We start from the raw sequence: 26,209 nt of genomic DNA, 5'->3' as shown, positions 1-26,209 counted from the left end.
GGAGACTATGAAGGAGGTTATTTCATGATTCTAAGTGAGAGGTAGAGATAGAGTAGCTTAGACTAAGATGATGTGGTGGAAGAGAGAAGTGGTCAGATTCTGGATTATTCTCAATATAAATCTGATCAGAATTGCCAACAAATTTAGATGTGGGGTGTGAAATAAAGAGAGAGATCAAAAAAAAAAATCAAAGGATTTTAGCTTGAACAACTGGGTGAATTGTGGTGCCATTTATTGCACTGGAAAAAACTGGGGGAGAGGTAAGTTTGGTGGGGGTGTCTTAGTCTATTTTATGTTGCTATAACTGAATACCACAGATTGGGTAATTTATAAAGAAAAGTTTATTTGCTCATGGTTCTGGAGACTGCGAAGTCCAAAAGCATGGTGCCAGCATCTGGTGAGGGCATGTCAGAAGGCATCATGTGGCCACAGCGTGAGCTACAGGGAGGAGGATAAGGGTAAGTAAGAGAATGAGGGGGCAGAACTCATCCTTTTTTATCAGGAATCCACTCCTGCAATAATTAACACACTTCCAAGATGACAGCCTTAATCCATTCATGAGGACAGTGTCCCCATGACCTAATCACCTTTTAAAGGCCCTGTTTCTTAAAACTGTTACAATGGGCCGGGCGCGGTGGCTCACGCCTGTAATCCTAGCACTCTGGGAGGCCGAGGCGGGTGGATCACTCGAGGTCAGGAGTTCGAGACCAGCCTGAGCAAGAGTGAGACCCCGTCTCTACTAAAAATAGAAAGAAATTATCTGGCCAACTAAAATATATATATACAAAAAATTAGCCGGGCATGGTGGCGCATGCCTGTAGTCCCAGCTACTCGGGAGGCTGAGGCAGTAGGATCGCTTAAGCCCAGGAGTCTGAGGTTGCTGTGAGCTAGACTGACGCCACGGCACTCACTCTAGCCCGGGCAACAGAGCGAGACTCTGTCTCAAAAAAAAAAAAAAAAAACTGTTACAATGGCAATTAAATCTCAATGTGAGTTTTGGAGAAGACAAATATTCAAACCATAGCAGGTAGGAATTGAGAATGCATTTTTGGATATGTTGGAGATATCCAGTTGGGACTCATTTTCATATAGACATATATAAAGCCATGAGAGTGGATGAGATCATTTAGGAAATGAGTACAGATAAACTGAGCTTAGAGCTCTCTTACAGAGAAAAAAAAGACAGGGAGAATCCATTAAAGGAAATTAAGAAGGAATTATCAGTGAGGTAGGAGGAAAATCAGGAGAGTGTGTCATCCTATTGGTTGGTCATTGTTGTCAAGAGGTCAAGAAAAATGAGGCCTGTGACTAGACCATTGGATTTTCTGTATGGAGGTAATTAAGGACCTTGGTAAATAGGATTTCAGGGAAAGTGGGTACAAAAGCTGGGTTGAAATGGGTTAAAGAGAAAGTGGGAGATAAGAAAACGGTGACAGTGAATACAGATGCTTCTGAGAGATCTAAAGGGGAGCAGAGAAATGGAGCAGTAGATGGGGCAGATGTGGGATAAAAGCAGGGTCTTTAAAAGATGGGAGATGTTTTAGCATGTTTGTATGATGGTGAAAATGAGACAAAAGGGGGGAAAATCAAAGTTAGGGGGGTAGCAGATGTTTGCAGGAAGAAAATCCACGGGTAGGTTGGAGGGCATTGACTCCAGTCACAAGAGAAGGGTTTGGCCTGGATGAGCATGGGCTCTTAAGCCTTATATGGTGTTGGGGGCCAAGCCAATAGCACAGAAACAGCTAGGCAGTGTATTTTTGGTGAAGAGGCCAAAGACATTATCATGAGACAGCTTCTATTTGAATTGAATTGAATAGACTCCAAACCTAATATCTCCTCTTTTGTATTTATCTTCAACCCCTGTTATATGCTAATATTTGCCTTGTAATTTCCCTTATAACCCATCCCTTTCCCACTTTAACGTAACATGTCATATGACTTTGTTGCATTTCCTCACTGCAATTCCTTCATCCCACTGAAGATACTTCCCTGAGATCCTGTGTGAGTTCTGTCCTAATCACACTGAAGAAGATGATTTTTGTAAATGTGAGCCTTCTCTGCCTGGAGACCTCTTTCGTGGGATCTACTCTTTCTGAGGCTGGCACCTAAAGTGCTGCACTGACTCCAAAGCAGATACGCTTCATAGGCTGATAGGTCATCTGCTGGCACATCATGATGACGCAGAGCTCCCCGACAGCTCTGCTAAATTCTTTAGGCTTTTTGTATTTTTCAGTGATCAAGAGTCCTGGACAATGTTTGGAGGGGAGAGCTGCTCATGTCTTCCATAGGCTATTGGCCCTCAGTTTAATATCTTCCCATGAATGAAGTGCTGGAGATTAGTTATCATTAGCCTGCTATAATAGCCATGGATGTTACTCTATTACTGATTTAAGTTGTAAAGGGGCTTACTGCTTCACCTCATTCGGTACATGTATATATGTGTTTCTGTGTATGTGTGTATGATTTCATGTATAGGTATAGCTACTATAGTATCTGATAGTAGTGTCAAAGAAAGAAAAAAAAAATTGTGGTAGGCAGAATAACGGTCCCCCAAAGATGTCCACATCCTAATCTTTAAGACCTGTGAATATGTTACCTTGTACATGGCAAAAGGGACTTTGAAGATAGGGTGGATTTAAGGATCTCAAGATGGGAAATTATCCTGGATTATCTGGGTAGTCAAATGTAATTACAAAGATCTTGGTAAGAGGGGGGTAGGAGCCTCAGCATCAGAGGAAGGGAGTAAATGATAGAAGCAGAGATCACAGTGCGGTAGCCACGTGCCAACGAAAGTAAACAGGCTCTAGAAGCTGGAAGAGGGAAGGAACGAATTCTCTCCTAGAGCCTCCACAAGGAATGCAGCCCTGCTAACACCTTGATTTTATCCCGCTAAGAGCCACTTCCGACTTCTGACCTCTAGGACTATAAGATAATACATTTGTGTTGTTTTAAGTCACTGTGTTTGGGGTAATTTGTCATAGCAGCGATAGGAAACTGATGCACCAACTCAAATCCTGTTTTCCCAAAGGTATGACTTTTTCTTAAATACCTCCCCCCCTCCACCACTCCCACTCCTGTTTCTTTCCCTTTGCAGGAGATGTGAGGTTGGGTAGCCAAGCAGGAAGAGCAAACGAGCCTGGGAGCCAAAACAGCTGAGGGTCATTAGTGTGTGTTCAGGGCCAGCACCCCGCGGGTGTGGGAAGGTGTGGGTGGGGCCTCTGGCTGGCTATTGGAGCCATCTGGACCAAGGAAACTTGGATGGAACAATTCGAAGGGAATTCTGCTTTGTTTGGACTTGTTTCTGTGCAACCCCCCTCAATAAGCAATTTGAATCTCTTTCACACGTTATAACCAGGCCAAGTCAACTGAAGCTTTAAATAGGAAATTATTCCACTCTGGAGAAATACTAATTTTCATAAGGAAAGTACCTCCTACCAAAATTAAAGAGCCATTTCAAATCCTTCCATTTCTCATTTTATCTATCAGTTAAATAACTTCTTTCAGCACAGTGGGCATATTATTACTTTACTATTTTATCATTATAAAAGAGAGGTAGGGCAAATATGTACACATCCTGCTAGGTCATTCAGGGGAGGACTACTACTAAAGGCATTATACTGATACAACATTGATTTTTTTAAAGAAGGCCATATATGGAAATAGCACTAGTTTATGATTTTATAGAAGTTTATATTCTTACAGTGCTCATTTCTGTTTTCTGTCATTATTAGTTACCCTTTATGAAGTAACATACTTTACTTTTTAAAACAAAAGCCCAAGCTGATCTTTGGAGAGATGTAGGGTTGTTTTGCTTTCTACTTAGCAAAGTTGCTTTGCTTTTATGGGCCTCAGTTTCTTAATCTGGAAAATGAGAAGATGCTTCCAGATGAGTCCCAGGTTCTCTGATAGCTAACAAGCCCACCATATTTGCTAAGAGAGAGGTCGGCTAAGCTGTAGAACTCTGGAGATGCTTTTCTATACTAATGACCTTAAGACGTGCGTTGGGAAGACTGACAGCACACTGCTACCAATAGACAAAAGGGTGGGTTGGTCAGTGGGTCACACTTACTGATCTCCCCTTGCCCCTGTCCCCTTCAGTGTGCCACTGAGCAGACTCGTGGTGCCAGGAAAAGGCCAGCTTTCCATGGAGGATTAAACCTTACAGAAGTGGTAGTCAGCATAGGTGGAGAATTTCAAAGTTACATGACTTATCAAACCACAAAATATGTGCATGTTGGGGGGAGTTTAGTAGGAAATGCATTTGGATAGATAGGAAGGAGAAGGGACGGAGGAACACCTAGAGTTCTTGAGGCCATTTTCATGGGCTTGGCTTTCAGCTAGAGTGAGCTCTGGAGATACTGGAATAGAAAAGCGATGTGATCTAACTTATTTTTAAAAGGAATGACTTTGGCTTGTGAGTTGAGAGTAGATTTTATGAAGATGAGGGCAAAAGGAAGGAAAGCAGGAGGCTCTTGCAATAATCCAGGAGTGAGATGTGGGCAGCTAGGATGAGGGTGGCAGTTGTGAGGTGAAGAGAACTGCTTACATTCTGGGGATGTCTTGAAGTTGGAGCTGACAGGATTCACTGATTTATTGGATGAGGTTTTGAGAGAAGGAGAGAAATCAAAGGAGGCTCTAATGATATGTGGAAGAATGAGGGAGAGAAAAATTAGGTGAGGGAAATCAGGAGTGTGGTTTTGACTATGGTAAATTTATATGTTAGACATTCAAGTAGAAATTTTTAAGTAGGAAGCTGAATATAGAAGTCCAACATTTAGGGTGAATTTTGCTTTTGTGGAGCGTCTTTTCTTCTCCTTTGCCTATTTTCTATAGGGGTGATGGTATTTTTCATATCAAATGATAAGATCTTATGCATTAAGGGAATTAATCCTTTGATATATATGTTGTAAATATTTCTTCCAACTATTCATTTGGTTTATAATTTTGTTTTTAATTTTTAGAGATGTAAAATGTTCCCAGAATCAAATATTTTCTCCTCTTATTTGTTCCAGTGTTATTTTTTAAAGCATTAGATACTCTACCGTATGTCTATTTCATTTATCATGATTCTTAATGACTTTTCCTTCTTGATGTCATTGGGAATTTATTTTTGTATTTGGGGTAACACAAAGATCCAAGAAGATTTGGAGAACTTAGAGAATGAGCTATTCTAACAGTGAAATTCAGCTGAATAAATGGATGGCTCTTACTTGTCTCTGGGATGTGACTTCACCTTGCTGAAAAGGGGATGAAAATATATAATGGGGCTGCCTAAAAGGCTGACATAACTTTTGGCGTAGCTAATAAATATATGCTACCTGTATCGAGAAAGGTGACACTCTTGCCTCTGGAGTGTTGGGTTTGGTTTAGGATGCTACACTTGAGGGACACACAGGAACTGGAATCCATTCAGAAGAACGTAGCTGGGAGTGTGTAAGAACTCAGAAGACAGCCTATGAGGGAGGATTTACCGCACTTCGGGTGTAATTCAAACAAAGGATGCTGCTTTCTAATATTTAAGAACTATGGTGGAGAATAGCAGGACAGAGAGGAAAACTAGCACTTAGGCATGCAGAGTAAGCTTGACGGGGAGTGAACAATTAGTAGTAAAACAAGTAGGACCCATGAGACGAGCTTTTTATGCTTTCCTCCTTTCAGACCCTTGACTGAATGCGGTGCCAGTTGTGGACTCAACAGTTTAAGAGCTGTGGGGAATGTGGGGCCGAGTGCCATGAAAGTTTAAAGAATTGGAAAATGCGATGCATTCGAATAAATGCCAAAGCAATGGCTATTATTTAGCTTGGAGAAGAAAATCACAGGAGGCGGCTTAGTTATGAAGTGTATGAAATGTCCTTCTATCAAGAAGTTTCCACCTGAACTCTCACTTCACCTCAGCTTGGGCTTCTTAGCAAGCAGATTTGCGTATTTATTTCGTGTGTTCCCTCTTCTTCTTCTTCTTCTTTTTTTTTTTTTTCCAAAAAGACTCATCATCTCACTTTCTCCCACTGTCATTAGACACACACATACTCTCTCCCCTCACGAGAGTCTCACTGATAAGCTAAAATATGGACCATTTGCCTCGAATGAACTATCCTATGCTTGAGCAGTTTATCTCTGCACAAGTGATAAAATATTATTTAAAACTTATGTCTTTGTAAGGCTTTCCTAGACAAAGCCTTAACCTTGGTGAAAAGGGATTGACATATGTAATGGGCTGCCTGAAAGGGTGATGCAATTTTTGGCATAGTCAGTTGGATATATAACATCTGTGTTGAGAAAGATGACAGTCCTGCCTCTGGAGTTTTGGATTCGGTTCAGGATTCTACACTTGAGGGGCATGCAAGAACTGGAATCCATTTAGAGTAACTGGGAGCACGTAAGAACTCAGAAGATAGCTTATGAGGGAGGATTTACTGAACTTTGGGTGTAATCCAAACAAGAGATGCTGTTTTCAAATATTCAAGAATTATGGTACAGAACGGGTAGACAGGGATGAAAACTAACACTTAAGCCTGCAGAGTAAGCTTAACGGTGTGCGTCTGTGCGTGTGTGAATAGTGAGTAGTAAAACAAGTAGGACCCCTGAAACAAGCCTGACTAGCTAATTCACTTTTCTTTAGTACTCTCCTTCTGTAAAAATCATATGTGGAACATTCCATGTTTATCTTATGTATCTCTGAAATTGATAATTTATATTTTACATATTATAGGTAGTATATATAATGATGTATGTAGACATTATATATACACAGTTATTTGTATATTTATTAAATTCTTCAAAGAATTGTTCAGCGACACATCTAGCCTTCGTGATTTTAAAGATAAATTCATGCATATATTGTGTCTTCTTTTGACTGTAATCTGCATGAATGCAGGGCTGCTTCTACTAGGAGAGTTCTCAGTAGTGGTGACTGGTTGGACTCAGTATGTATTCATCTGTTTGCTTATTTATTCATTCTGTCATTCACTCAGTCGTATACCCTATATTTGTTGGGTGTTTATTGTGTTCCTGGCACTCTTCTAGGCTAAGAGAATACAGTCATGAACAAACAAAAACAAAACAAACCCAAACCCCAACCCCTGCCATTTTAAAGCTCACATTTCCATGGAGGAGAGACAGATGATAAATACACGTGTAGTGTCAGGTGGTGTTAAGTGCTATGGAGAAGGCCTGTGATCCCAGCATTTGGGCAGCTGAGGTGGGAAGATAGCTTGAGCCCAGGAGTTCGAGACTGCAGTGAGCTACGATCAGGCCAGTGTACTCCAGCCTGGGTGAGCAAGACCCTGCCAAAAAAAAAAAAAAAAAAAAAAAAGCACTATAGCAGAATAGCCAGAGAGGGAATGAGGTTAGATATTGATTAATTGATCAACTGAATTTGAATATGTAAAGCATAATTACTGGAGATTTAGGTTGAGAAGTAAGAATTATTAAAAATGGTATCTGTTACCTCAAAAGGTTGTACATTCTCCTTTCAGAATAAGCTTAGTATAGCTTTAAGTGTAACCTTACTCAGGGAATGAGGCAGCGTACCAATGTTTAAGTAAATTCTGTGAATCTCAGAGATTATTTGTCATTTATGTGCTCAGCTCAAGCAAATACTATAGGAAATTGGATGATGTTACTCTATATTTAATACCCATCCACCTTTCACTACAGGAGGGAGGATTAGATTTAGATTAAATCTCATTTATAGTAAATGTAGTTTGCTTTAATTTGAAGCAGAAATTCCATTTACTTCACAGCAGGATATAGCTTCTCATTGTCATGTATAAATTATATTAGCCCATAAAAATGTTTTTTATTGTGCTACTTAACATTTTGCAACCAATTAAACTACATTTTCCTCCAGAGTCTCCTGTCAGTCAGTGATATCATCAGCCATAACCGCTGCATGAGCCAGAGACCTGGGCGTCACTGCACGACTGCCAATTCCTCCCCTCTCATAACCCGTCATCACATTAGACTAAATGCACCTTGAATGGACTTGAGTAGTACCTACCATTCTCTCTCCCACCTGGTCTCCATGCTTTCCCTTACCCCCCTCTAAAGCATCTTCCACAGTGTAGCAAGTGATCTTTTCAGATCTCAAGCCTTGTGTGACCCCCTGGTTTAAATGACTTTTAGTGGCTTGGATAAAGATCAAGTCTTTCATAAGACCCACAAGCTGTGCAGGTAACCTCCTGTCTACCTTTCGAGTCTAGTTTTCAGGTTTCCCCTCACTCTCTCCTTCGGCTCTGTGGATATGGCACATCCTCTCCTGTTGCGTGGCGTACAGAAGGAATCCCTGTGCGTTGTGCTTCCTTTAATGTTGTCTCTTAGGAAAGCTTCTCCTGATTGCTGCTTCTTCCCCCACTATAGAAGCACAGTTCTTTCTTAGAACTTAGCTCAGGTATAATTTTACATATATTAATGTAACCTATTAGTCAAATAATGTAAGCAATCAGTTAAAGCATATAAACTAATTTATCAATAGTCGAGTTAGGTAGCAAATTAGTTTTTACATTAGCTACACAAAGAAAGACAGATTTATGAATTTTCTTGGAATTTAACTGCGTGGAACTATGAAGTCTGCCAACGACTAGAAGATTCCACAGTGCACATTAGAAGTACACACTTGATTTTGGTTACCTAGTTACTCTGGCTGTGTACCTAAGAGTATCTGTTGGAATTTTGGAAAACTTTGAAGAAAATTATGTAATAGAACAAACTTTAAATCACATTCTTATATTTTTAAAAGAAGGATGATATCCAGTACTATTTCTCTGGATTTTATTCTTATTTTTTAAGTTTAGAGTATTTAAAGGAAACCAGTATTTCTACCCTCCTCACTACTTTGAAAAAAATATACATATTTAGATTGGCAGAATATTTTATGGTGTGATTAAAATTGGGCTCAGAAGAGATGGTGACCCTCGCACATTTTAAGATTTTTATTTCCTTAATTTCCATTTCAATGCTATACATCTTTCCTGGAGCCTTGCAACTATGAATCATGGAAGAAAATTAAATTGATTCTGTATTCTTCAATCCTACAATTTGGCAGTGAGAATATTTTTTTTCCCCTAAAAATGACTCATTTACAAAGAGGCTTTCTGTGAACATGGAAAAGACTTAAATACTGTCAGAAATCTTGCAGATGAGGGTAGGGTGGATAGTTGGACCTGCTAATAATTGCAGTATGGCATAAATTCATGTAGAACAGTATTAATCAGTCAAAGATCATAGGAAAGTTGTAGTTCTGCAGTGAAACACAGAAACTTGTGTGTTCAGAACAATAAAAACTCAGTAAGCTATATAAAAAGCTTATCATTTTTCCTGTTATAGGGCATTTTTCTTATTTTAAGTTACCCTGCTATGAGTCAACCAATGTTTTATTTCTTTCCCTTCTTGGAAATTGTTCTGTGTTGTAATATTCCCCCCATTAACCTTTATTTTCCTGATTTTTACTCCAAAATTGGTTTTTTTAATTTCATCCAATTTCTTCTGGTGTTTTGCCCTGGGATCCCCCAGCTTGGATTTGGTTTGGTTTTCTTTATTTTGTTACTAGGCATGTTTCCTCTAGCTTCTAAAATCAACTTGGTTAGTGAAGTATCACAAGAATGGAAAAACAAACACCACATGTACTCAATACTAAATTGGAACTAATCAGTCAACACTTATGTGCACATATGGAACTAAAACTCACCAAAAATCAAGCAGGTGGGAGGGGGAGGAAGAGGAGGGTAAATTCATAACTAATGGATACAGTGCACAATGACTGAAGGGAACGTTTTTAACTTCAACTCAAACTGTACAAAAGCAAATTAGTAAACAAAATGTGTGTATCCTGTAAAATTCTGAAATAGAAAAAAGTCAACTTTGAATTTCTTTCTGCAACTAAGATTTCAAAAATGCATCTCATTGTAAGCTTAAGAAATATACGTACCACAGAATTCTTATATTGTGGGAAGCATTTAATATTTATTCCTGTATTGGAATTCCTGCAAGGACAAAACAAACAGAGCTATTCAGTGGTGGGGAACCTGCGGCCTTAAGGCAACATGTGGTCTTCTAGGTCCTAAAGTGCGGCCTTTCGATGGAATCCAAACTTTGCAGAACAAATGCTTTTATTAAAGGGGGTGCATCAGAGAAAGATAAAGCTTTTCTTGCCTCCTTTAGTGCTTACAAAACAACAATCTTGAAATCAGAAGGCTGCAGGTTCCCCACCCCTGTAGTGTTCTTGTGCTTTTGTACAATAGTCATCAAGTCTGAAGAAAAGAAACAAACTTAGGTTTATTGAGTTCCTGACATCTGCCAGACATCTTCACCTGTGACTCCATTTGTTTCTTTTCAAAAGTGAAGCATTCTTATCTCAGTTTATGGTAAGAAATGAAGCCTTTGCTAGGCAAAGTGACTTAGCCAAAATCTCATAGAAAGTAAAGGGAAGAGCAAAAATTCAGCCCAAGGTCTTTTCTAATTTCAAAGTTCATTCTCTTTCCACTTCACTGTGTTGCCTCCCAGGATTTGGGGATTTGTTGACTCTGCCTGAGGTCACATTATGAGTCAGAGGTGAGCTGGGAACACAGTCCAGGGCATCTCTATATTCTTTTAATCTCTTAAAATGTAATGTGTCCTTTCTAACAAATGCATCACATCAACTTCTTCGAAGAGGAAGGCACAGTGGCTTTTGATCTTTCATAAAAGATTAATTTTTCTAAAAGTAATAAGGCAGATATGACATTTGGCTTAACTTTTGAAAAAATGGGAAAGAAAAGTAATTCATTAAATGTGAACTTTGCAGATGACCGACCATTTTGATCAATAGCCAATCTCCATGGTAACTTTCTTTTGAGGAATTTTATGAACATTCCTTTCCTCTGGGCACTCAGAATTCTAAATAATTTAAAAATAGTCATGCAAAATGGACTTCTTTGACTATGATGAGTCATTATAGAATGATCAGATCTGCTCCACCATGAAGCACTTTCTGTTACTGTTCCCACTGGTTCTGTCAATTTACTATATAACTTTGGGAAAGTACTTAACCTTCTGTGCCTTAGTTTCCACATCTGAAAATGGGGATAACTTACAACTTACATTGAAGGGTGATTGTGAGGAGTAATATGAATTAATATATGTGAAATGTTTAGTGTGAAACATGATAAATACCATATAAATCACTGCCATTATTATTTTTCCCAATTATAACAGCCTATTATAAATCATGTCAGACTATCTAGAGAATGCACAGAGGGTTTTAAAGGATCTGAAAGATATTCAAGGTGGTGGCATTTATAGTAATCCAATTCCATTCATTGCTAGTAGTGACAGAGTTGAGATTCAATTTCAGGCCTGATTCCAAAGTGGTTGAGGGAAGGAGATTCAGTGATAATTAGAGTGGTAGAGATATGGGACTGAGAAAGCTCTATGTAGATTAACTTTCTTCTTTCTTTTGACTGATCTTGAGAACAGGAAACACATGCTATTTCTCAAAGTTTCATTTTTCTACTGAAAGCTGCACAAACATAACAGAGTTCCCTGGGTAAAGAGATTTTACACACTCACGTGCAGAGTGGATGACTTAAAGGTAAATTCTTCCAATGCTTGATCAGTAAAAATGTGCCCCAAAATGGGTCCAATGCTGTAAATACAGAAATGAATTAAATCTAGCCCCTGACCTCGAAGGGGCACACAATCCAGTGGTAGAGAGTGCTTGTACAGAGAGCAGATGGTGTGTTTGAAAGTTGCAGGTTGCTTTGTACGGAGTGTGGAGATGTTTACAATGAGACTTACTGTTCACTGATGAAGTGAAGTGGTTAAGGATTGGGCAAGGGGACTCAAGAGAAATATTTGAATCTGAGACATCATGGAGAAATCATAGTGATATACTCTGTAAGGAACTGAATGGAGTATGAAGGAAGGGATGATGGTTAGTGATAAAAACTGTATAGTCATCATCATTCTGAACGTAACTGAAAAGGCATTTTACAAAATAGGAAATGTAAGTGCATGTAAAAAGGAGAAAAACAATAACGTAAGACTGATCTTTCAGAGATAACCATTATCATTATTATAGCTAGCAAAGAATATTAGAATATTTGAAAATGTGAGTAGAAAAACAGAATTATGATGTCTCTAAAATTATAGTTAAAAATGTACTGACAGGCAAGTGGATAAATATGAAGGCTAGAATAGATAGCCATGAATAGTTACATGGAAATGAAGCTCTTGGATTTAAGAATAAAGATGCAATTGGAAACCTTAATGAGATCTGTGTTAATACTGTCGACAATAGAAACTGGTACCCAAACAGTAAGATCCATGAAAGATGGAATCTGAGTAGAGAATGAGAGTAAAGTAGAATCTGATAGTGGTAAATGTGTTTACAGGTGCCAGGTGGTTCAAATTAACCTGGCGTCGGCCCTGGGAAACGTAGATAAATGTCATGGCCTGCAAGTTTGTTTGGAGACTTTAGTTGCCATGTGCTGAGTGAAGAATGAATAGTTTGCCTCTGTCTAAAAAGGTGCTATTTTTACCAAGGTTCCAGTTTCTGGAGTGATGTGTAAGAAGCAGTGGAGATGAGACTTCTCTCCTCCCTCCTCTCCTAGCAGATGGCACAACCTTGGGTGGTTGTGGAGGGATATGTCACAACCACATTCTTGGGTTTAAAATCAACAGCTTTCTAAAATGAGCAATCCAAAGCAGGTTATAGACTTAATCTAAAGAATAACATTCATCGAGGTTTAATTTATTCCAGGGATTAACTCAAATACCATTAATCAGGTAGTTTAAAAATATATTACATTTGTTTAATCCTCCAGTGTCCTGAGGTGTTTTTCTCTTGAATATGTTGAATGTGTTCCCAGTATATTCAGAACACTTCTTCAGGAGCTGTGAACAGCTCTATATTTTCATCTGCAAACTTTCCTTTTAAGAATTTCTGGATATTTTTATTTATTGAGAGCTATTCAAGATCTTTTCCTGTACATTTTAAAGTATTTCATGAAGTGGAAGGGTATGGCTTCCTTATTAAGCATTTGATACTTTATCATTTTGGAACAATCACTAAGTGAAGTTTTAGGTATAACATACTTGAGATGAGGGTGAAACCTGAAATGGAGAGCGGTTCTTTGTAAATGTGCTGAAATATTAATTGCTTATTTTTTACTTTTCTTTAGGGATATCAGGGAATTGCAGGATCACCAGGTGTTCCAGGATCTCCGGGAATACAAGTATGTGATCCTTTTATACACATTTTAGGAATCTAATTTCTAATGAACCAGAAAACATAATTAATGGAATTTTATTTTGTGGTTAATCCAGGGAGCTCAAGGACTGCCAGGTTACAAAGGAGAACCAGGGAGAGATGGTGAAAAGGTAAACACACACAAATAAAAATGCAGTCAGTGGTTTAATTACTCACAAAGGATATAAGCTATGATGGCTTCCATTCAATAGTATTCACCATGGTGAATTCCAAGATTTCTGGGCTCAGAAATTTGTCAGTGGCTATTGGCCAATAAAGCTCACAAAGGCTTTATCACTAGGTAAAAATGGTCATCACTGATGACTGTCCAATGGGACAGACGTTGGCATTGCCTTGATGCCATATTCTCTGTGGTTAAGCTCCACAGAGACCTAGCTTCTAAGAAAGGAGTGAATTATATGAAAAGAATATGTTACCATGTTAGCCTTGGATAGCCCAATATCTGAGGGTCCATCTCCACAATAGGTGTCTATCTGGCAAGTGGCCTATTGGCTTAGCCTTAATGGACTTTTCCCTTAGGGTTTCAATGGGTACAGACAACATTTGTATACTGACTCTCTCTCTCTCTCTCTCTCTCTCTCTCTTTTTAAACAACTCTGAGATTTGCCAAGTTTCCTATTGAAGTATATGTTCTTTAAATATGTTATATACATTAGTACCTTCCCATGGATCCAGTCAATACCTACTGGCCCTGGTGGCTAGTCCATGTCTAAGAGGTCCACCATTTGTATTTAATCAGATCCCCATGTTGATTTGTTCGCTTCTAAATTACAGTCTTATTTGCAAAGTCTTTGAAGGCACTTTGCTGTTTGCTCATGCTAAAAACCTACAGTAATTTTCTAAGAGCCATCTTTACAAAATTCTTAACCTTACTAAAATAATGTGCACAGTATTCATATCTGAGACATACTGATCTAGACTATATCCATTTCATGTTTTTATGGTTGCTTATGCTGGTTGCAGAAAATTGTAGCTGTTAAAAGTACCATATCAAATGTGATGGATCTGCTACTTCCATACTGTTTGACCTTGAGCAAGTTACTTAATGTCTCTGCATCTTATTTTCTTCATTGACAAAATGGGGATTTTAAAAATAGGGTTCGTGTGAGGATAAAATGAGATAATATATGAAAACTAATATATAAAAAATAAGTGGTTATTTCTCTTGCTCTGTCTTGTTCACCCAGTAGCATGGTGGTAGTTGGGATATAGAATGGGTTGAGCTGGTGTGAGTCATGAGCGAGTCATGGCTAAGAGCAGTCACCAGAGCAAGTAGGAAGGTTAGTGACTGGAAAAGAAACAGAGAAAATGGAATAGGTAATGGCATATTTTCAGTATGGTGAGAATTAGAAGAGGTAAAGCAGAAGCAATAGTCAATATAATTCCCAAAGCAGAAGTATAAAATCCTCTTGTCCACAGAGTGGCCCTGGGTCTCTATGAGTCTCTTAAGCCACTAAGCAATCTCTGCCAGTTTTAAATGATGTAGGAATCTTTAGAGACGGCAGGAGCAGGCCAGACCACAGGAATGGGAGATGTCTTATGTATCCATGCTCTGGGGTTGTCATGGGAGACAGTGTGACCTCCCTCAGGTGAAAGGGGGATTCCACCGGGAGGGTAAGAATACCTGCTCTGAGGAGACCATGTGCCAGATGTCTCACCTGCATTCTAGTCTACAGGATCATAGCTGTCTCTTTGTACTCTCACAAACAGCCTGTTTTTGGAAAAAACAAATGTGTGAAAGTGTGGATGTGTGAATGAATTAATGAATAAATTAGTTTTCCCTTTTAGTTGAGGTTTTTATTTATGCTTTTAAATTGACAGATAAAATTGTATGCATTTACTGTGTACAACATGATTTTTAAAGTATTTATATATTGTGGAATGACTAAATCTAGCTAATTAACAAATACATTACCACACATGGTTATTCTTCTGGTGAGAACATGTCAAATCCACTTTTGGCATTTTTCAAGAATGTAGTATATTGCTAACTATAGCCACCATGTTGTACAATAGATCTCTTGAACTTATTTGTCTTATCTAACTGAAATTTTGCATCCTTTGACCAACATCTTTTCAATACCACTTCCCACACCTCCCCAACCATCTCAGCCTCTGGTAACCACCATTCTACTCTCTGCTTCTGTGAGATCAACGTTTTTAGAGTCTACATGTGAGTGAGACCATGCAGTATTTGTCTTTCAGTGCCTGACTTATTTCACTTAATATAATGTTTTCCAGGTTCATCCATGTTGTTGCAAATAACAGGATTTCATTCTTTTTAATGGCAGAATAGTATTCCATTGTGTATGTATACCACATTTTCTTTATCCATTCATCCATTGACAGACACTCAGGTTGATTCCATATCTTGGCTGCTGTGAATAATGCTGCAATAAACATGGGAGTGTAGATATTTCATCAATGTACTTATTTCATTCTTCAGTTGAGTTTTAGAGAAAAAATGTAAAAAGGGGGCTTTTTATTTACACACCTTAAGAGAATTGAAATAAATTTTGTGGAAATAAATTTATGTTATTTAAAAATAAAAGAACAATTATTCTACTGGTGGCATCTTAAACGAACTGCTTTCTTGTTTTGGGTCATTGTGCTGTCATTTAAATATAGGTGTGTGAATTTTACAAAGTCATACATTTTACTAGATAAGGTAAATAAGATGCATGTTTATGCAAAGGTCTCTGTTTTCAGACCAGTAATGATTTCATTCAGAGCTGGTTATTTTCCGAAGTTCATTGTTGGGGTTAAACAGATTTGACACAGTCATTGTGGGCCTAAAATCACCATGTGCTACCTTCCAAGTTCCCGCCTCACATTCCCTGTGGCTTCTGAAAGTTCTTTACCCAGAGTTAAAATAATTTAGAAGTTAATTAAAGGTTTTTCCTTGATTATTCTTTCATAACATGGTTCCTTGATTTCAGTAATGGGAAGGTTAAAAAAAATATACCCCAGAAACAGCTTTGATTTGTGGCAGTGCAGACATATTTTTTCCAGGCATTGTATAGTGGCCTTTGGGAGATTGTTCCACACAATACTGCGCTCCATTAGGATATTTTCCCAGAATAATTTCCATTTTGTGGATTTTCTCTGAAGTCTCCCACAGAGGAGTTTCCACTTAGGATAATTAAAATTAGATGTACTTTCTTGCTGACTTTAACATTCATTCTTCACATAACAGACAATAGAATGTGTATATATTTTGCAGGGTTTTATTTTTAACTAAATTCACAAAGTCAAAAGGAATACTTAGCAAATGATCTCCAATTGGAAACTCATTTTACCACATGCTTTAAAGCTATTGTTTGAAATCTAAAAATTGCTTTAAATACTTTAAAATAGTTCCTTAACCTTAAGGAAACCAAATATATTTCAATTGTGTGGAGGAATATATTTTGTTAAAACTTATAGTAGGCTGTATTGGTTAATTGATATGTATTTATGAGTTTTCAAATTGAGTATGAAACTTTTCTATGACAAATTCAATTCTGAAGATGAAGGAAGTATTAATTTATTTTTTAACCTATTTGGACTTTGTACAAACTCATTAGTCCATTTTTCTGGGCTTAAGAAATAAAATTTATTAATTATATCTAAGGTATTATTATTGGCCAAATTATGCATTTTCTTTTTTTAAATTTCAGAATATTATGGTAGTACAAACATTTTGGTTACATATATTGCCTTTGCATCTTTCTTAGAACACATAACATTTAAGAGGTCCCTTCAGAAACCTCACTTTCTCATTGTTCTCAGCATTCAGACTAGGGTGTCATGTGATGGGTGAGACTTTGCTACCTACTAAGTCCCTTACTTCTGGGCTTCCAGCATCAAAAGACGAAGTGGCTTTACAGCAATTTCTATTATACAGTCAGTCATAACCAAGGAACTGCAACATATATTTTGAGAGAACAGTAATAAAGAACCAAGCTGAATGTGTTATTAGGGAATAATATGTTAGAACTTAGTATGTTAGTGGTATTACTTCTTACAGTATTCTTGAAGACCGAAAAACAAAAAGTTTACAAAACTAACACAAAGCCTATAGTGGCATAGGAAGGAGAAATAGAATTGGCTTAGCAAAGTTACCTCCCTGTTCTGCTTTCTGAAAAGGGAGAGTAATGTACCTATGTAGCTTTCTGATAGCACCACACCCCAACCACTAGCAAGTGTGTGTGTGCCTGTGTGTGTGTGTGTTTATGTGTATGTGTGTGCTGTATGCATATGAGAGTAGAGTGCTTAAAACAATTACAGGTTATAGGCTTGGTTCTAAATTCAGGCAGCTTAACTCACAAGTTGTGCTTCTTAATCTCTTTAAACCTGGTTTTTATCATCTAGAAAGTAGAGATTATAGCATTATATCATAGGTTTTCTGTGAATATTAAATGAGGCCATGAATATGCTTGACCTAAATTAAGCACTGTAAGTTAGTGATGATGATGATAATGATGATTTGTTATTAGAACCACCATTATGCTGATTACCTAAGGCAAAAATTTTGGAAATACCTTTGGTTTATCCTTTATCCTTTCTCTAACTGTTGAAGTGCCACATCTGAAACAATCAGACAGGAATTCTACCCTCTTACTTGCATATGTACCTATATCTGCCCCTCTTCCTGTTAATATGGATGAATTGTCCATGTATGATCTATAATCCATAAGCCTTCTCTTGTGCCCTAGATCCCATCTTTCTCTATTTCTTTGTGTTATTAATCAGCACTTTTCTTCTGTGTCATGTGTTTTTTCTTTTCCTGTTAAATTTTCTCAGTACTCCAAAGGATGACCCAACTAAAACCAACCAAACAAAACCTTCCTTCCTCCACCATATAGCCGCCCTCAGCTACCAGACTACTTCTGTTTCTTAACACAGTATTAGCACTCCAAAAGGCTTGCCTTTATTCTCCGGACCTTCTCACTTCCCTTTCTCTCTCCAAACCACTCCAGTCAGACTTCCATCCCAACTTTCTGTGGCATATTTAGATCACTAGTCTGCCATCTTTGAAATCTAGTAGTTAGTCTTTTTCAATTATCTCTTCCTGTCTTTATGTCTCAACAGCCTTTGACACAGTGGACTATTCCCTCCTTCTCAGAATAGTTTCTTTTCTTGGCTTGTGGGATACCACATGCTCCTAAATTTCCACTTGCCATCAGTAGTTCCCTTTTCAGGTTTACTTTTTGGCTCCTCCTTCTCTATCCATTCTCTGAATGTTGGAGTGTTCCAAGATTAGGCTCTATGCCCTTCCTTTTCTTCCTTAATAGAGTCTATTATTGTAATATTACTAAGTATAAACTTATCTGGATATAAATATACATATTAAATATATAAATATGCATATATTTTAAAATTATAGACAGCAATTAATACATTAATATAATTAATGTAATCATGAAATATTATTAAATAAATTCATAGAGAAACATATATACACAATGTTTTCAAAAAAATATTTTGCTTCCTCTGAATTTGTGGAATCCTTAGAATTGTTATAACCAGGCATTTTCAGAAAAAACTTTCTCTACCTTTTTTTGGAAGGGATGAGGTACCACAATTTCCTTTTTTTTTTTTTTTTCCACATTCTTTCTTCAGAGACTTTTCTTCTAATGCAGCACTGGCTACACAGCACTAGTTGTGCCTTCTCTAAATATTCTCTGATATTGGGCTTTGTTGAGTCCCTCCTGTATAGGTGGTGCTGATCTTTGTGTGCTTAGGTTTTTACTACTTCTGCAGATGCATTTTGCAAAATCTTGATTATTTCCTGATTGTTCAACATTTTTTCTTTTCTTTTTTTATTTTTTTAGAGACAGAGACTTGTTCTGTCACCCAGACTAGAGTGTAGTGGCTATTTACAGGTGTGATCATAGCTCACTGAGGCTTCAGACTCTTGGGCTCTTGTGATCCTCCTGCCTCAGCTGAGGATCCTCCAAAATAGCTGGGAGTACAGGTGCATACCAATGCACCTATTCCTCTTTTCTTTTAAAACTGTATAATGGATTCAGTATCTTAGTTTATTATGAAGAACTGTTAATTCCAAGTCTGACTCATTTATTGGCTATTCTGTTTTCTCTTTCTTCTACTGGCATTATTAGGAAACTTACTACTTTCATTGAATTTTTGTAGAGTGCTTCATATTTTGTTGGTTCCAAACTCAATTTCCCATCTTCACTTTTGGTGTCATTGAGAAGTAACACCAGTGATGTGGTGGTAGGAGCTCGGGAATTTACTTTTTTTGTAGGACTTAGTCCAATGGTAATCCCAAAACCCAAAGGGAATGCCTCGCTCCCAGTCTGGCTTTCTTTTCCCTATATATTTTTTCTTTGGCCAAATAGTTTTTCACAGTGTGATTTGTGACTCTTTTACTCTATTGCCTACACTGTGAGAAGAATCGCTACATGCCTCTCAGGAGCCAAGAAGATAGGTGGGGGAGGGAGCAGGATGGATGACTTCCCAAGGTTGTGCTGACTAGGCCATGAGAGAATACGCATGGTCCACTTATCTCCCTAGGGCAGAGGGATAGTTCACTTTAGATCGGGGTGAGGAACCTGTGGCCTTAAGGCCACATGTGTGGCCTTCTAGGTTCTTAAGTGCAGCCTTTTGACTGAATCCAAATTTTACAGAACAAATCCTTTTTTGTTTGACTTTCATATTTTTATTTTATTTTTAAAATGAACATATTTAACATACCAAAGAATAAAATAAGTTTTAACAAAATAATCCTCCCAGATTGACTGGCACAATTAGAACATAAGCAAGCCATAAGGGCTAAATTGATGGCTGCTGTGCTCATGATTTAGTTCTAACTTCCCCTGCCTGACGGGAACCACGACCTCATGAGCTGGTTGGCAAGAGTTTTTGGGGGGTCAAGTATGCCAGTCTGTTATCAGCTTTTGACAGTGGTGCACTGTGTTTCTGTTTAAAGTGGAATTTGTGAATAGTTGCACAGCTTGACAGTATTTTGTAATTTTGTCAGCTTAACATCTCATCATGTCAAAGAAGACCAAGAGAACACTGAAGGAAGAAAACAGATTTTTTAATGAGGATTGGGAATTGCAATATATCTCATTTTTGCTAAAGATAAGACGATTTGCTTGCTTTGTGATACTACAATATCAACATTAAAGAAATTCAATGCTCATCAGCATTATAGTACTCATAAGGACCACTTTAAATTAGAGAGAGAAGCATGAAAACTTGTATTGCAGAAATTAAAAGATGAAAGCAAAAGCAAAGACAGTTCTTTCAAGCAGCAAAAAGACCTGGAAATAATGCCACTGAAGCAAATTATAAAGTAGCTTATATACTTGGGGAAGAAAGGGAAGCCATTCAGGGATGTAGAAATTTTGAAAGAATACTTTGTTGAAGTTGTAGGATGCTTAGACCCTAATAATGTTTCAAAGTACAAACAACTGCCTCTTTCAAGGAGCACCACAACTGATTGGCAGCGTGAATTAGTCTTCAATTTAACAGAACAACTTCATGCAATACTTCAAAGGGAAAATATTAATATATATTATTCAATTGCTTTGGATGAATCAACTGGTACTACTGACTTGGCAGTTGTATTATAACTTTCGGGTTATAATAGAAGATTTTCTTTGCTATGTAGAGTTACTTGCTTTGGGCACTCTTGTGAACAGAACATGGGGAATAGAGATCTTCAACAACTTTCAAGATAAATGTCCAACTGAATTTGGTAAATTTAGAGAGTATATGTACAGATGGTGCACCTTCCATGACAGGAACACATGAAGGGTTTATTGCACAATATAAAAAGTATTCACAGATCCAGATTCTCTCATTTCTTTTCATTGTATCTTACATCAGCAAAATCTGTGTGCTAAAGCTACTATTTTAAGTGACACTTTACAAAAAGTTATGAATACTGTTAACTGTATTCATGTAAATACAACATAGCATCATCAATTTCATAACATGTTTAAGTTGAAAGATGAGGTATTCAGTGTAAATTTGCCATATCATTCTAAAGTGCATTGGCTATTGCAGGGACAGGTGTTACCCAAAATTTTATTTCTGTGAGAACAGATATTTAAATTTTATGAAGAACAGAATCAGCGAATTATTGAAAGAAGATTTCTATAGGAATGCAGCATTTCTGTGTGATGTCATGTCAAATCAAAATGACTTGAATATTTCTTTGCAAGGTAAAACTAAATCTATGTATGATATGTGGTGGAAAAAAAATACTTCTTTTTTAAAAGGAAATTTTGGATGAACATTTTCCCCAGTTAGCAAAGGTCATTGATGAGCAGGGTGATATATGCAAATTATTTGAAGAATACGCAGCTTTTATAGAAATATTAATTGGAGGATACAATGAAAGGTTCACTGACTTTGAGAATCATGACATCACGCTCAAATTAGCATTTCAGCTTCACCTAGTTGATATCACTAAGGCACCTAAAGAACTACAGATGGAATTGACTGACCTCTCAGTAGATGACATTTTAAAGTCATCATTTGATGCTAAGAAAGATCCAGTTGAAATATGGAAAAATGCAGTAGAATACCCACACTTTGGGCAACACGCCTGAAAAATGCCTTCTTGCTTTTCAAGCACTTATTGCTGTGAATCTGCATTCCTCTACCTAACCCAAATCAAGATACCCTTAAGATCAAAAATGGCTGATACCCATTTAGAGGATCAACTGAAACTGCAGATCTCCATGCTGCAACCAAATATTCAAATGCTTTCCAACAAAAAAGAGACACAACAAAGTCATTAAAAGGTTGGTTAACTTTAAAATTAACAAATAGTTTTCATTTTTGAAATTATTAAGTACCTAATAGTTAGATTTTTACAAAATAATGTACATTTTTAAGTATCTCTAATTGAAGTTTCTTGAATGTGGTCTTATTTGATTACAGCTAAATTAATGTGGTCTTCCAGCGTGAAAAGATTCCCCACCCCTGCTCTAAATCATAGGTCATCAAAGTTTTAAATTGCAAAACCTTTACAGTAGGAGACTTTTGGACACATAACCGCATATATACAAATGAATTATATACCTGTGCTGCTGAACAAAGCATTCTGTGAATTTAAAACACACAAAGATACAGAGACATTTTTAAAAAAATGGGATTTAAAAAAATAGTAGTTCTCATGTTCTTTTCCTACCCAAATAAATAATATTCACCTGATTTTGAAGACTGTGACTCTAGTTCAACTTATAAAATGGGTAGACTCTTCAAAACCACATTTGTTAGCCATGAAAAGTTCAGAAACAACCTGTGAGAAATGGAATCATCTTACTATCTTGGATTTTCTTTGACTCTAATCTCTTGTAAACTGAAATGGGACCAAGAGTGTGACTTCCCCAAATAATTGTTTTATTGAAATTTTCCTTGAGGATTCAAGAGTGTTGATCATATTTTGGGAAATGAAACATTGTGTATATTCAACAGATTATCATTTATCGCAAGCAAGGCAACAGTAGGATAGAGTAGTTTGTGCTACAATAACAAAGAAACCCCACATGCCCATGGCTTAAAATGGTAAAGGTTTATTAATCATCAAACTGCACATTTATCAGCAGCAGTGAGTTCTTCACTGTCATCATATGGAGACTAAGGCTAACTAGCTATGGTAGCAGGTGCATCAAGAATCAAACACTGGCCCTTAAGCCACTTGCATTCATATTTAATTAACTAGAGTAAATTGTGTAAATCACACGAACTTCAAGACATTAGGAAAGTTTGATTTTCCCACATGTTGGGAAATAGAGAGAATCTGGCTATTGGTAAATAGTATTTAATAGTTACATGTACCAAGAAGAAGTAGGAGTGAATCAAAGATGAATTCATTGCTCAAAGAGGTTGGACTCCAATAAAGGACATAACATTTACAAAGTAACTATATTTCAAGATAGTCCATGTTAAGTGCCAAAGAAGATAGTCAAATAATATTGTCTAGGAGTTTGAAAAAAAGTTGAAAATTTGAAAAGCCTTCATGAAAGAAAGTTATAAAGAAAAGGTTAAGCACAGCTACGCAATATAGAGACTATTCTTATCCAATGTAAGAAATCCCTGATGTCTTCTTTCATTTAACCTAATACTTAGAGATCCATTCCATGTTGTTGTGTATCAGTAGTTCTTCCACTTTTTAAATAGCCAAATGGTGTTTCATTGTGTGTATATTCCATAATTTGTTTATCTATTCATCAGTAAGTGTACATTTGGAAAGTTGTATCTAATATGAATAAAGCTACCATGAAAATTTTAATAGAAAAAAAATCCCTAAGTTAGAGATGCTTTCATTCCTTATGATATATATTCTTTGTATTACCAACAAGACTGTACGAAACATTGTTGTATATATTGCTGAGGAAATTTTTCTGAGTGTATCCATAGGAAAAATTGTGACATGTAGAAGTGATTATTGGATCAAAGCGTTAACTTCAGAGTTAAACTTTTATATAAATTGCCTGTTTACCTTCCAGAAAGTTTATACTCTTCCAATATTGTTTATATGTGTGCAGATATTTTTCCTTATTTATGTCATATGTTTTGACTTGGTTTTTGAAATTTTGGCCATATAGTAATTTTTAATTTTTATGTATATGTAGGCTTTTTTCTTTTTTCCTCCTATGTTTGTATCTATATAGAAAGATTCCACACTCTGGCATTTTGATTATAGTTATTTGTAGACTAAAATAAAATCTTAAGCCCCTCAGCTGGCGGAATGGTCTCCCTCTTGTCCAAGGAGACCCCACCCCAGAAAAACCTTAAAGCTGACTTGCCAGCCCTGAGGAGAGGGAAGGTCAGACACGCCTAGTTATGCCCCTTCCCTTTTGGAGTTACTCTTTGTAACAATAAGATACAAAATCATTAACAGGCCCTAAGGCCATGCAAGATAAAGCTTAAACCACACTTGCAGGCCTTCAATTTATTTAACACATCACTGGAGTCATGGTAAATGTCCTGGCGGCTTGTCTCTGATTAATGGATTTCCGTAATAGCTGGAGACTTTAACACCCCACTGACAGTACAGGACAGATCCTCTAAACAGAAAATTAACAAAGACATAATGGACCTAAATAGAATGCTAGAACAAATGGGCATGGCTGACATCTATAGGACATTCCACCCAAAGTCCACAGAATATACATTTTTCTCATCAGCTCATGGGACATTCTCTAAGATTGACCATGCCCTAGGACATAAAGCATGTCTTAAAAAATTCAAAAAAATAGAAATTATACCATGCATCTTCTCAGATCACAGCGGAATAAAAGTAACAATGATCACAAACAGAAACCCTCACTCTTACTCAAAGTCATGGAAGCTAAATAACTTTCTCCTGAATAATTATTCTATAAAGGAAGAAATCAAGATGGAAATCAAAAGTTTCTTTGAATTAAATGACAATGGAGATACAACTTATCAAAATCTATGGGACGCAGCTAAAGCAGTCCTGAGAGGGAAATTCATATCCATAAATGTCTATATCCAAAAGACAGAAAACATGCAAATAGACAACCTAACGAATAGACTCAAAGAGCTGGAGAAAGAAGAACAGAACGACCCCAAACCCAGCAGAAGGTGAGAAATTACTAAGATCAAATCAGAATTAAATGAAAAGGACAACAAAGAAACTATAAGGGAAATTAATAAAACAAAAAGTTGGTTCTTTGAAAAGATAAACAAAATAGACACACCTCTGGCTAAACTAACCAAGAGCACAAAAGTAAAATCTCTAATAACCTCCATTAGGAACATGAAAGGAGAAATCACAACCGATGCTACAGAGATACAAGATATCATCTATGAATTCTACAAAAATCTTTATGTACACAAACTGGAGAATGCGGAGGAAATGGACAAATTTTTAGAAACACATAGTCTTCCCAGGCTCAACCAGGAAGAAATAGAGTACCTGAACAGACCAATATCAAGAACTGAAATCGAAACAGCAATAAAAAACCTTCCCAAAAAGAAAAGCCCTGGTCCAGATGGGTTCACACCTGAATTTTACCATACATACAAAGAAGAACTGGTGCCCATCCTACATAAACTATTCTCCAATATTGAAAAGGATAGAATTCTCCCCAACACGTTCTACCAAGCCAATATAACATTGATACCAAAACCAGGAAAGGACGCAACAAAAATAGAGAACTACAGACCAATTTCTCTCATGAATATAGATGCAAAAATTTTCAATAAAATACTAGCAAATCGAATCCAAGTACTTATCAAAAAAATAATCCACCACGACCAAGTGGGCTTCATCCCAGAGATGCAGGGGTGGTTCAACATACGTAAATCTATAAATGTAATTCACCACATAAATAGAAGCAAAACCAAAAACCATATGATACTCTCATTAGATGCAGAAAAAGCATTTGACAAAATTCAACACTCTTTTATGATAAAAACGCTTAACAAAATAGGCGTAGATGGAACCTACCTAAAAATGATACGAGCCATATATGACAGACCCACAGCCAACATCATTCTGAATGGGGAAAAATTGAAAGCACTCCCACTTAGAACTGGAACCAGACAGGGCTGCCCACTGTCCCCATTACTTTTCAACATAGTATTGGAAGTCCTTGCGAGAGCTATCAGGCAAGAGAGCAAAATCAAGGGAGTCCAAATAGGGAAGGAAGAGATCAAACTCTCACTTTTTGCTGGATTTCCTTATATTAGAACATTATAAGCTTTTAAACAAAGCTTCATTTCTTTAACCAATTACAAATTAAAGAATCTTTAAACCCACCTATAACCTGTAACCCTCCCCCACTTTGAGATGTCCTGCCTTTGGGGGCCAAACCAATATATGCCTTCCATTCCTGTCTCCACGAATGTATACTACCAAACTGTCACCTGGTCACCTTGGACACAATTTCTCAGGACCTTTGAGGCCATGTGCTCTGGGCCATCACTCACACACATTGGGCTCGGAATAAACCTCTTTAAATTATTTTT

General features: G+C 37.2%; 1 protein-coding gene across 2 annotated transcripts in view; it reads left to right on the top strand.

Annotated features, from left to right (window-relative positions):
* The window catches only part of COL21A1 (collagen type XXI alpha 1 chain), a 126,171-nt gene that overhangs the window by 28,456 nt on the left and 71,506 nt on the right, over positions 1-26,209 (top strand). For both annotated transcript variants that reach the window (XM_069488266.1, XM_069488267.1), the window contains 2 exons: positions 13,158-13,211; positions 13,303-13,356. In XM_069488266.1, the coding sequence (XP_069344367.1) occupies positions 13,158-13,211; positions 13,303-13,356 (108 nt within the window). The remainder of the gene's footprint in view (positions 1-13,157; positions 13,212-13,302; positions 13,357-26,209) is intronic.

The sequence above is a fragment of the Eulemur rufifrons genome, chromosome 15 (assembly GCF_041146395.1).
Source record: "Eulemur rufifrons isolate Redbay chromosome 15, OSU_ERuf_1, whole genome shotgun sequence".
Lineage (NCBI taxonomy): Eukaryota > Metazoa > Chordata > Mammalia > Primates > Lemuridae > Eulemur > Eulemur rufifrons.
This window is presented reverse-complemented; position numbering and strand designations above follow the sequence as displayed.